Source organism: Castor canadensis, chromosome 15 (genome assembly GCF_047511655.1).
Source record: "Castor canadensis chromosome 15, mCasCan1.hap1v2, whole genome shotgun sequence".
Classification (NCBI taxonomy): domain Eukaryota; kingdom Metazoa; phylum Chordata; class Mammalia; order Rodentia; family Castoridae; genus Castor; species Castor canadensis.
Genome location: NC_133400.1, coordinates 87,459,213 through 87,472,071, shown reverse-complemented (window position 1 = coordinate 87,472,071; position 12,859 = coordinate 87,459,213). Strand labels below are relative to the sequence as shown.

The window sequence follows — 12,859 nt, the reverse complement described above, 5'->3', positions numbered from 1 at the left end:
TATACAAACAAAATAACCACAATTTAACCAATCTGAAGGGATGAACAGTTAAGGTGCTTCCAATATGGCACTCTTCTCAAGTAATGTTGCTTTGTACTATTGTGCATTCTTTATTTTGATGTGTTTGGGTGTATCTATTCAAAAACAAAATCCTAGAAGCTGAGTAACTATGTCAAAGGGTAAATACATTTTTAGTCTAACAAATCAAGTTTGCTAAACTACCTTCCCTGAACTTTCCAATGTTCCTTTTCTTTCTATCATCACTAACTTTAGGTGAACTAAAATTGTCCAAAATTCAGAAAAATGTGAAACAGAACATACAAGACAACATCTCCTTGTTCAGCTTGGGGATAGGATTTGATGTTGACTATGATTTTTTGAAGAGACTGTCCAGTGAAAACCATGGAATTGCTCAAAGGATTTATGGAAACCAGGACACATCCTCCCAACTCAAGGTAGCATTTCCTTCAGGGGCTTTCTCCCTCTTAGTAGAAATTATCCAACTACTCATATCTAATGCTCTAAGGAGACAGCTGAGTTTGACTCAAATTTGTTGTTATTTCAGCCATATTTCACTTACAAGATTCAAGGAACTGTTCAATTCCTTTCTCACAGATCACCTCCCTCCCTTGGAATTCTGCACTATAGTAAGATGGGAGTCAATAAAACCAAAGGTCCCCCCCTTCGCTACCCCTGAACAGAAAGTTCTTCTGAGGCACTCAATTTCCTGCTGGTTATGGGTCCCACTGAGCCATCACTCTTCCTATTATCATGGGCACTTGCTTTCCCTCTGAAGTGCACTGTTATCTTGGGTATCAATTTTTGAAAATCATGTAAAGCAGATCAGACTATGGCATCTACATCTCCTTAAGCAAAAAATGCAAATTATTTGCTTGACTAAGTGAGTGGACAAGAAAACAATTTCAGTGGCTAGGACCATATTTAAACCTGGGTACATGTGGGGGATGTAGTTCTGATTCAGGGAACATCTACCCAGATGACTTTTATTATTACAAGTGTCCATGAGTTTTTTATACTGATCATAACAAAGGGAAAAAATGCTTGGCTCTTAAATCATAGGTAATTTCTCTGCAACTCATTATTGTGTCTGCAATAATCACCTAATAATCATGATTATTTTTCGTTATCCCAGAGGTCCATGAGAATAAAGTAAGAAGTGTCTGCTAAGTATGTGAAGAACTTCAGAGGAAGATGCTAGATCTACAAAATGGTCTGAAAATAATGATTTCCCTGTGGTTTTCTTTCTTTTTTTTTTTCATGAATTCTAGAAATTCTACAACCAGGTTTCTACTCCACTGCTCCGGAATGTTCAATTCAACTACCCCCATACGTCAGTAACAGATGTCACTCAAAACAGTTTCTACAACTACTTTGGAGGTTCAGAGATTGTTGTGGCAGGAAAATTTGAGCCAAGTAAATTGGAGCAACTACAGAGCGTTATCACCGCGACTGCGGTACTTCTGCTTCCCTGCTCATTCTTAAAACGCTAACTGGTCCCCAGCATGCAGTCCATCTGTGTGCTAACAAGCTAATCCTCTGCATTCCTAGAATCGTGTGTAGAATGGAAGCAGTAAGTGAAAGAGAAGGCATGAGAATATCTCTGCCATCTTCCCAACTAGTCTGTAAATCCTCACTTTTTCACCCAAGCCCAAGCTCAGCCGCTGGAGGGTGCACTGACTTCCCCAGCAGATGCTATCTTCCACTTCCCTTGGATTCCCCCATAGTGCATGGTGCTCTGAGTCCCTCAGAGCAGGTACTAAAAATATGAATTGATTAACTACAACTCTGCTCCCTTGGGGTCCTTCAACGGAACCTTCCATGGTCTAGGCTAGCACCGACTTGGTCCTGGAAACCCTCGCCCAGATGGACGATTTGGAGGACTTCCTGTCAAAAGATAAGCATGCAGACCCTGACTTCACCAGGAAACTGTGGGCCTATCTCACAATCAACCAACTGCTAGTAGAGAGGTAAGGAGAGAAAAGTACATACCACAGGGACTGTTCATCTGGAATATTTGAGGATGTGCACAAAAAGAGTCTGTAGCCAAGAAAGTCAGTGCTTTAACATAGGGTTTGGTTTATTAACAACTACTGCTTCCCAGGACTTCAGCTAAAGCTGGGTTCTCTCTCACTTTTTTTAAATTAAAGTATAGCACACATAAAGTATGTGTAGTACATTAATTTTAACTGTACAGTTTAATTACAGTTATATATATATATATATATCTCCCATGTAAGCACCATCCCAATCCAGATACAGGACTACTGAGAGATCCCTTAGTCTCTTCTCTACTTCCAGTGGAAACCCTTATTCTGATGTCAGTCACCATTCATTAGTTTTGCCTATTACTAAATTTCCCATAGTCATGCAATTTCTTCCACTCAATGTGGTGTCTTTGAGAGTTATCCATATTGCTGTGTCTATTGGTAGTTCATTTGTATTTACTTTTTTGGGGGGTTGTTACTGGGATTTGAACTCACAGCCTCATGCTTGGTAGGTGGGCACTCTATCACTTGATCCACTCCACCAGCCCTTTTTTTTGTGGGTGTGTTAGGTATTTTAGAGATAGGATCTTGCAAACTGTTTGCCTGGGACTGGCTTCAAGCCACAATCCTCCTGATCTCTGCTTCCTGAGTAGTTAGGATTGCAGGCACTTACTTTTGAAAACGGGTTATTGTCCAAAGAGAAATTTACCACTATGTGATTATGATATCCACTAAGAAAGGCTCTCTAATGCTTGTCTATGTCACCTCTGGTTTCTCAGCTGAGATGCATCTCAACTTAAGGACTACATTACTACAGTAATGTAGGCTCCTTGACCACCTGTGTCAGAATTACATGGGGATGTTTGATAGAAATGACCATTCCCAAACCCCACTCCACCTATTAGATCAGATTCTCAGGAAGATGGAATGAGGTCATCTGAACTAGGTTGGGAAAATTAAATACCATTGTGTAACTGGACTCACAGAGAAAATCCCTGATGTCAATAAGATTATAAAAAAATACACAAGGCTGTAAGCTGTGGCTTTGAGCTAAGCAAGAAATATCCCTGCCCCTTGGTAGAGGAACACTGGATGTGTTTTAAAGGCATAGAGCAAATTGCTTCAGGAATTAAATATTGATTTTTAAAAAGCTCTGTGAAAAAAAAAAGATCAGTGGTTGCCAGGAGTTCAGGCAAGGGGTTAACGAGTAGGTGGAGTACAGAGCATTTTAGGGGAGCAAAACTATTCTGAATCGTAGTGCAACAGTGAATAAATGACATCATACATTGGTCCAAGCCCATGGAATGTGGGAACACCCAGACTCGACCCTAATGTAAACTACTGACTTCCAGGCCAATGCACATTCATCAGTTCAACAAATGTGTGGTTCTGGTGCAGGATGTTCACAGGAGGCGATGCTGTGCATGGCAGGGAGGGCACTGGGGTTTATGGGAAATTGCTAGGTACCTTCTGTTCAATTTCCCTGTGAACCTAAAACTGCTCTGAAAAAAAATAAAGCCTTAAAAAAATCCCTTTGCAGTGCACAGTTAGATAAAATACTAAGCTTCATGGAGCCAATTACCTGTTTCCCTCTTACCTTGTGCACCCCAGCTGCCTGGCCAGGGTTTTAGCTGGACATCAGAAGTGGGGGGGTGTGAGTATGGAACTTGAGTTCACCCTTAAACATAGTGATGTTCTATAGTGACTCTATTTCCCAAATGCAGAAGCTTGGCTCCTACAGCTGCTGCCAAAAGGAAAATTACAAAAACAATCCTGCAGATGTCTCTGGAACATCACATTGTGACCCCGCTCACTGCAATGGTGATAGAGAACGATGCTGGGGATGAACGCATGCTGGCTGACTCCCCTCCACAGGACCACTCGTGCTGCTCAGGTCCGTGTTCTGCAATAGATCGGGGCAGCTTTCTTGTCCTGTGTTCAAGTCCCCGCAGCTCTGCTCTCTTCTGCCCCTGACCTCCTCTTGCTCTTAGCCTGTGTCCCCATGTGTCCCAGCTTGTCACTTCAACCTACTTTGAGGATGGTTTGTTGCTGTGGTCTTTAAACATTTTTTGCTCATTTATCTCCCAAAGGAATTTTGAAAACCTGTGAACTCCCACACCCATTTTTGAAATCAACATTTAAATTTGTTTTCACTTCAATAGTTGTAACAAACATATTTTAGGCATATTGTAACTATTGACCTTGGAAAATGAAACTATTTCAGTTTTAACTGTATCTAATAAAATAGAGTTTTTAATTGATACATACCATCATGCATTTAAAAATGCACAAATTCCATTTAGTTGTTGAACACTTTGTATTGTTTTCTTTTTCCAGCTGAACTTGTATTTCTAACAACACATTAAAAATAATGTGAAAAAGCCCTAGCTGAGACCTTCTGGGGGCTGTGTTGACATTGCTCACAATTTCTATGGAAAACTAACCTTGGAATCTGACAGATGCACGTTCTTCTACACAGGTGCTCTGTATTATGGCAGCAGAGTCGCTCCAGGTTCCATCCCATCTTGGGCCAATGCCTCCCCAACGCCAGCGATGGCCTTACCTGTGGTAGGAGCCAAGCCACTTGAGTCAACGCCCCCTCCACACGTGATAAGAGGTAAAGAGCCTCCACGGGCATTTTCCACCTTCTCCACCCATCAGAACCCTGGGGGACATTTTTGTATGTTAATAAAAATCACCATGAGCTGGGAAACTGGGCTATTTTACAGGCATCATTGCCTTCCGTTGACAGATAATAGGTCGCTCCATGTGTTAGTCTGCTGGGGCTGCCATAATACCCCAGATAGGGGCACCTAAATGATAAACATTCAGTTATCTCTGTTGTGGTGGCTGGAAGTTCAAGATCAAGGTGCCAGCAAGTAGTTTTTCAATCTGAGATGTCTTTCCTTGGCTTGTAGGTGGCTGCCATCTCCAGTGTCCTCTTCTTTGTGTACTCAGGTAGAGACAGCAGTGAAGAGTTCTTAGATGTCTCTTCTTAGATGATGTTCAAATCCCATCATGAACACCTTATTCTTGGGATCTAATCTAAACCTAATGAGCTCCCAAAAGACCCCGAATACCATCTCCAAATACCATCACATGGAGGGCTAGGCCTCAGCATGTGAATTTGGAGGGGCAATTCATTTCACAACTTCTGTTTCCAACTGTATGGGGTGAACCTCCAGTGATAGAAGGAATTCTTCTCTCATGGGGGAGGGTCCATGGAGCATCAGTAGAAAGAAAATTCTCTTTGGAGAATGCATCTGTGTGAACTTGATCCTGTTGCTTCCTTTGTTTTGAAAATAGTTATAAAGAAGCTTCTACGCGTATTGATAAATGTGAAGCCATGCCCAAAGTGGTTGCTCAATAAACCGGTTATTATCTGAGATTAAGAGCTATCAGTTTTTATGATGTAAAATACATTAATGTTATTTCCTACACAACTGTATGTTATTTTGTGGGATTTGTTTGTTTTAATAGTGTATAAAAATCTGAGTTTTGCTCATCCTTACAGAACCTTTCTAGGAATGATTTTGGTGAACAGCATAGATGGTAGATATGACAATTTGAAGGCCAGGAAAATGTATTTCTTTGAGAGTTGGCAGCTGTGGTTCTCTTGAGCAGTTGTCAACCTCTCTGGCATCTTCTGTCTTAACGTGTGAGGCAGGGGAGACACCTGGCAGAAGTAGAGGCCAGCATATTTCCTAGTCTGGTACCAGCGTTACTGAACCTGGGATGTGTTATCCAACAGGCAGGGTGCCAATCACTGAAATGGCCAAGTTCTGCAAAAGAGAAAGCTTATTCACAAGGTGGCCAAGCTTGAGGATATAGCGTCCCAAATCGCAAATCCACCTCCCTGAGGGTTTTGGGGATAGAGGATAAACAGGTAGTGTGGGGCACACCTGTAATCCCAGGTACTCTGGAGGCAGACACAGGAGGATCATGGTCTGAAGTTGTCTGAGCAAAAGCATGAAATACATTATGAAAAATAAAAACTAAAACAAAAAGCCTGGAGGTATGGCTCAAGTGGTAGAGCAGTTACCTACCAAGAATGATGCCCAAGTTCTACCAGAAGAAGAAGAGGAGGAAGAAGGAGAAGGAGAAGGTATTAGGAAAGGTGACTGAAGGTAAAGTCCTCACCTCCAATGTCTGAGTGGGCATAATCTTCATAGCTCTTCGTGGGACGCACATTAAGGAAATGGAGGTGTTCATCACATGGGCGAGGAGTTTGGGGGCCTTCTGATAAGTAAAGTCACTCATAAGATGCCTGCACAGGCCCAGGTGAAGAGCTGGTGGTTTCAAGAAAGCACCCTTTAAGTTCACAAAAAGAAACCCAGACAACTGTTACCATCATGACCCATGTGTCAAGGGGGTTATCCTCAGTAATGCTGGTAGGAGACCAATAACACCTAGCTCGGCCGGGTGACCTCTGTAATTGGTGATTATTGTTTATTTACGGTGCTTGGGATTGAATCCGGGACCTTGTGTGCATTAGGCAAGTGCTCTACCACTGAGCTACATCCCCAGGCCTAATCAGTGATTTTTAAGGACAACTAAAAACAAGTGTGGCCTGTAGGTTTTCCTGGGTTTCCCCGGGGTTTTGTGAGCTCCCTGCATTGTTGCTGCCTTCACCCAGACATTGCAACTGCCTGGTAATTTCCTAGCCCTGGGGAGAAAGCCTGGGTGAGCTTTTCTTTTCCTTCTCTTTTTCTCAGAAAAGACTGCTTCGACATTCAAAGGGAGAATCTGCCCCTTTCCCTAGGGGGAGGTCCGAAGGACCAGCACAACTTGAGTTTTCTTGAAATCCAAATTGAAGGGTAGTTTCCATTCTTCATAAAAAGTGCAGCCCTCTAGATTCCCTGGAATACAGCTGTTTGGAGCAAGAATTCCTCAGAACTTATTTCTCAAGAGCATTGAACCTTGTATGGTAGTACACATCTGTAATCCCAGCACTCAGGAGGCTGAGGCAGGAAGATCATGAGTTCCAGGCCAGCTACATAGTGAGACCCAGTTTCAAAAAAAAAAAAAAAAAAGACACAACAAAACAAACAAATAAAATAACTCCAAGAGTGTGTTTACACACACCGACCATCATACTGTGATGGAGGAAGCTTGCCAAAGACTGTGTGAACATCTTAAGTGATCTCTTTCCTGTCGTTTATCTCTAAAAGTGTTATATGTGGATCCAAAACGATTTGCTGCTTCTCTTTCTGTAGTGAAAATACTTCCTACAGCTGCCTCTCTTCCTCTCTCCCAAGCTTGGCCTTTTCATCAGGCCACTTAGGGTTGAGTCCTAGTACTGTGATGTCACCTGTCCTCTCTGCAAGGACACAGTGAGAAGAAGTTGAGCTCATGTTTGCAAGGAGCCCTGTGGTAATAAGTAGGAATGGTGACCTCTGTGGATGGTAGCCCACATTGTCAATTTTGTACTGGAAAACACATGCACTGTGGTTCTTTTCATCTCAGACCTCCCTCTTACATTATAGAGACTAGGAACCCGGCAGACCAAGCTGTCCCTCTCTCCACAGCAGTTACCAGACATGGCGGACTCTACTGAAACAGTTCATGAGATTTCCTTCCCTTGCCAATTCCATTAGTTATTCAAGTTCCTTTTTTTTCTTTCCCTGGCGGTATAGGGGTTTGAACTCAGGGCTTCATCCTTGCTAGGCAGGCGCTTGAGCCTTTAGCTAGCCCGTTATTTGAGTTCTTGAATATAACATCTCATGCTGTATTGCTGCTCTAGACCCTCAATGATCATCCCATGTCTGCCCTCCAGTCCTCTATTTATGTGCCACTAGTACTGTTGGTAAACTGAGGCTCAAATCATGTCTCATACTCAAAATCTCCAACAGCTTCCCAACAGAACACAGGTCTGGTTTCTAGTGGTGCATGCTCTCTATGAGCTACTGTGTTAGTCTTACCTTTCTTTTACATTGTCTATGAACCCTTCCTCTGGCCATTGAGTGACTTTCTAAACATATCACAAAGTGAGTGAATTTCTCTCCCTTTACATCTCTCTCTTTCTCTCTCCTTTGTTTTCTGCCCTTCCCCTTCTCTCTTCCTACTTTAACGCTGAGTTCAAAATCCACCCCTTCATACAGACTTGCTCAGTTGGCCAGAGGGAATCAGTTATCCTTTACCTCCATCCTCACAAGGTGAGCTGGGGCAGTTTTCTTCCTTCTCTCTTATATTAGCCATCTCCTCTGCCCCCTTCACTAAATTATTACTTTCTTGAAGGTAGAGCTCCTGACTTTTTTAATGGCTGCACCAAACATTGCTTAATTTAGTGCTTAGCACATAGTTTGTCCCCCTCACCACCACCACCACCGAATATTTGTTGAATGTTTAAATGGGATTGGGGAAGACCAACATAGATCAGCCAGCATAATCACGTCCAAAAGCAAAGTAGAGCTTGGGATGGATCAGTATTAACCTATATGTCACAAGAATATTATGTCACCTTTATTTTTCTTCATTGTATATGGCACCTTAAAAATACAACTCTTCACCAAAAACTCCATCTGTGTACGACAATGTAAAATATACGTCTCTATCAACTTAATAAAGCTAATCTCTTTCTTTCATTTTTATGACTTACAGCTTTTTTTTTCTTGCTTTCCTTGTATGTTTTCCAGTTGAAAATGACCCACATTTCATCATCTACCTGCCAAAAAGCCAAAAGAATGTTTGCTTCAATATTGACTCAGAACCTGGAAAAATCCTGAGTCTGGTTTCTGATCCAGAATTAGGTAAGATAAAAATAAATTATATTTGACTTAGTAATCAGATAACTGTCATGTTTCCCTGTCACTACCTAGGATTTCTTTCATTCTCATTTTAATAGAAATTCTAAATTTTTCAAACTTTGATAATTATTTTTAAAGAGAAAATTTTGCATGTAATATGATTAGGTAATAACTGGAGTTAATATTTTGGAAGAAACTGAGGTGTCCAGAACATGAAGGTCTCCCTCTTTAATTCACGTATCTTTGTATGGTTTTTATGATGAAAACCACAGAACATGTATGACTTAAAATGTGATTATATTATAGAAAAAGAAAAACCAATGTATGGCAAAAGGAGAGCAACACAATAGAAACTAAAACTTTGGTAATTAAGAATTTAAATTATAAACATATTCTTAACAGTTTTGAACAATTCTAGTTCAAAATTTGTACTGTGAGGATGAGCTAGCTAATCTTATTGTGATATGATTACTTTATAATAAAATAGATCAGCTATAAAATAAGATTTATAAAGAATTATTTAAATTCTGAAGCAAAATAATAACAAATAATATTCTCAAATTGTCAAGTCTAATAAATTAGAATCATGGTGTCCATACATAGAAATAAGTGACTGGAGCCCAAGAGAGAAAAATCATCCTTTCTTCCACAGGGATTTCGGTCAATGGTCAGCTTGTTGGTGCCAAGAAGCCTGAGAATGGAAAGCTAAGCACCTATTTTGGAAAACTGGGATTTTATTTGCAACATGAAGACATGAAAGTAGAAATAAGCACTGAGACCATCACCCTGAGCCATGGTTCTCGCTCATCTCAGTTGTCCTGGGCAGACACAGCTCGCATTGCTAACCAGAGGCAAGTATTGTTACACCTGGCCTTCACTGTACTGCGGAAATAAGTCTACACATAAACAATAGCAGCACACAACTGAAGGTTATCCTTTTAATTACAAGTTCATGTTCAGGAACTTGTATCTGCAGGGACACTGCACTGTCCCTGGCAGCAGGGACCACGTTTTTTGGTCACTATTGTGTCTCAGTGCCTAGCCTAGTGCATGGTATACAATAAGTACTTAATGCATGTGTTGAACAAGTGAATAAATCCATCTGCTGAAATTTGTAGCCAATTCCTTATCAGAGTGTATACAAATAGTATGGTTGTATCTTCCCCAGAGTTTTGACCCAATTAGGAGCTGTTGATTGGTTGTGTGTTACAAGCATGCAAATCGATAGAATTTCAGAACATTCCATAGCAACATCATGGGGAAGCTCTCAGAAAGACAGTGGAATTGTGCTGGGAGAAGTGGATAGGTCACAGTAGGGTTGAGAAGAATTTGCTACAGAAATCTGTTCTGGAATCATTTGGTTCCATGTTGGCTTACACTAGGGTGCTGGTCTCTGTGAAGAAAGAAAAAACTGTGACACTCACCTTGGGTAAAGAGATGTCCTTTTCCATTCTGCTACATCGTGTTTGGAAGAAGCATCCAGTCAATGTAGACTTTCTGGGGATCTACATTCCCCCCACAAACAAGTTTTCACCCAACGCACATGGACTACTGGGTAAAGTACCTCAGCCACCTGGCATATGTGGGGCCACACTCCATCTTTAGTGACGTGGATGATGCGGTGAGGATGTGAGAAGGTGGCACACGAGGACTCAATAGCAGAGACACAAGCAGCAGTGCCGTGACTCAGGAGTGCAATGGCCAGGACCTTCTGCCCTTCAGGACAAGGATTCCAAAGACCACAAACTGGCCAAGTTAAGAGAAAAGATAGGGTCGGTGTGATGGTGTGTGCCTGTCATCCCGGCTATGGGAGAAGCGTAGGTAGGAGGATCGCGGTCCCAGGCAAAAGTGTGAGACCCTATCCAAAAAATAACTAAAGCAGAAAAGGTTGAGGGGTATGACTCAAGTGATAGAGTGCAGACTTTCCAAGGACAAGGTCCTGAGTTCGAATCCCAATACTGCCAAAAAATAAAAAAGGTTCAATGTGACCATATGGTATCATAAACAAACCTGTTCCTGTGATTTGAGTGATGCCAGCCAGTGCCATCTCACCTGCTGCCATCAGGTGGGTGGCAATTTATTGATGTCCAGCAGATGAGCCTCACAGACACAAGGAGATCAAGGAGATTAGTTCTCAGGAAGGACATCCCTCCCATTGCTGCTCCTTTTGTCTCTCAACACACATTTCTACCCTGGAAAGTCTGAGACCAAAATGAGGCTTCCCTTTTTACTCAACCTTGCATTGCAGGTAAGTAAGCATCTGGGCTTTGTTTCTCTAGGCCAATTCATGCAGGAGCCAAAGATACACATCTTCAATGAGAGACCAGGAAAGGACGCTGAGAAGCCCGAGGCAAGCATGGAAGTGAAGGGACAGAAGCTGACTGTCACCAGGTAGGCCTCCGATGCAGATAGTAACTGTAGAACTGGACTCACACAGTGACACAGCAGAGCACAAAAAGTCATCTTAGCATTACTGCTGTCAAACTTGACAATTCGTCAGGAACAGACACATAGGTAACACTGGCACAAGGACACTTCAGATGGCACGCCTTAAATGCAAAAATGACTGCCTCTGTAAGAGTACATCCTGAAATGCCAAAGTTAATTCATCCTTTGCTCTCAAATTCAGACCTTAGAAGCCTTATGGTAACAAACTGAATAATTGGAAAAGGTGAGCAAAGGAAGAAATAAAAATGCCACGAGCCACAGTGCTGGAGAAAGAGTGTGCATTTCTGCATAAGGCCTTCTTTTCTAGTCTGGATTTACAGAGCACATTTTTGTGGAGCTTTTTTTACAAAAATAATATCCATATGCATCATTTTAAAGTGTGAACTTAGACAGTTTGAAACATTCTGAGTGTAAAGTTCTTATCTTTATACTTTTTCCCAGTCTTTTGCAGTTGTCTCACCCATGCCTAGTAAGGTATTTTAAAGTATTTGTGGCTTTTTAGTGTTTTTATAAAGCAACTGACTCTGCTCTACGTCTCTTGGGCCTGGTATGGTGATGCATGCCTGTAATCACAGCTATGCAGGAGGCAGAGGCAGAAGGATTGTGGTCTGGGGTCAGCACGGGGCAAAAGCAAGACCCTATCCAAAAAACTAACTGAAGCATGGGTTTAGTTAACTAGAGGCATGGCTTAAGTGACAGAGCGCTTGCCTAATAAGTGAGAGGCCCTGAGTTCAAACCTCAATATGAAAAGAAAAAGAAAGAAAGAGGAAAGAAGGGAGGGAAGGAGGGAGAGACGGAGGGAGGGAGGAGGAAGGGGCAAAGAGGGGAGGGAGGGAGGGAGGGAGGGAGGAAGGACATTGACAATTGACATTGAGGAAGGAAGGAGGAAGGAAGAAAGGAAGGAAGGAAGGAAGGAAGGAAGGAAGGAAGGAAGGAAGGAAGGAAGGAAGGAAGGAAGGGAGAGACATTGACAGTTGACATTGGCCTTAAGTAAAACATGCACCCAGGTGAAGGCAAGAGGTGCCTCAGATTGATTCTTCAAGTGATGTGGGAGGTTAGACTTCGACATTTTGGAGTTTTATTCTTGTCTTCTTTCCACTTGCGTGATTTCCTGCTCTTTCTCTAGCTGAAGAGGCCATGTGGGTCAGCCTCTAAGAGGGTTATCGAATTATCTAAGGACACAGTGCTTTTCCTCTGTCCTTCCAACACCAACACCCAGACATCTTGGGGAGTAGGGAAGGATGGGGAATGAGCACAGATGGCAATAAGAAAGGGCCCAAAGAACAGCTAGGCAAAGAGGGTGTCTTATTGCTGGCTATGTCCCTAAGTGTACACACCATTTTCCTTGCAGGGGCTTACAGAAAGACTACAGAACAGACACAGTGTTCGGGACCGATGTTCCCTGCTGGTTTGTGCACAACAGTGGAAAAGGTTTCATCGATGGACATTACAAAGATTACTTTGTGCCTCAGCTCTATAGCTTCCTCAAACGGCCTTAAAGGTTTATACTTTTGGATATTATATGTATACACATACATTTTTTTCTTGATGAGTTTGTAGCTATTACTCAGTTTAAATAATTAGAAACGAGCCCAGGTACCAGGGTAGTTTATAAAGCCTGTTAACACATCTAAAGAAAATAAACATTTTGCAAAGAAA

General features: G+C 42.0%; 1 protein-coding gene across 1 annotated transcript in view; it reads left to right on the top strand.

The window, feature by feature from the left end:
- Itih2 (inter-alpha-trypsin inhibitor heavy chain 2) overlaps positions 1-12,859 on the top strand; it is a 38,641-nt gene extending 25,782 nt beyond the window's left edge. Inside the window, exons 12-21 of the mRNA XM_020172772.2 lie at positions 274-455; positions 1,290-1,475; positions 1,849-1,988; positions 3,731-3,900; positions 4,486-4,623; positions 8,642-8,755; positions 9,405-9,603; positions 10,135-10,307; positions 11,032-11,143; positions 12,552-12,859. Coding sequence (XP_020028361.1) covers positions 274-455; positions 1,290-1,475; positions 1,849-1,988; positions 3,731-3,900; positions 4,486-4,623; positions 8,642-8,755; positions 9,405-9,603; positions 10,135-10,307; positions 11,032-11,143; positions 12,552-12,699 — 1,562 coding nt within the window. The 3' untranslated portion in view covers positions 12,700-12,859. The remainder of the gene's footprint in view (positions 1-273; positions 456-1,289; positions 1,476-1,848; positions 1,989-3,730; positions 3,901-4,485; positions 4,624-8,641; positions 8,756-9,404; positions 9,604-10,134; positions 10,308-11,031; positions 11,144-12,551) is intronic.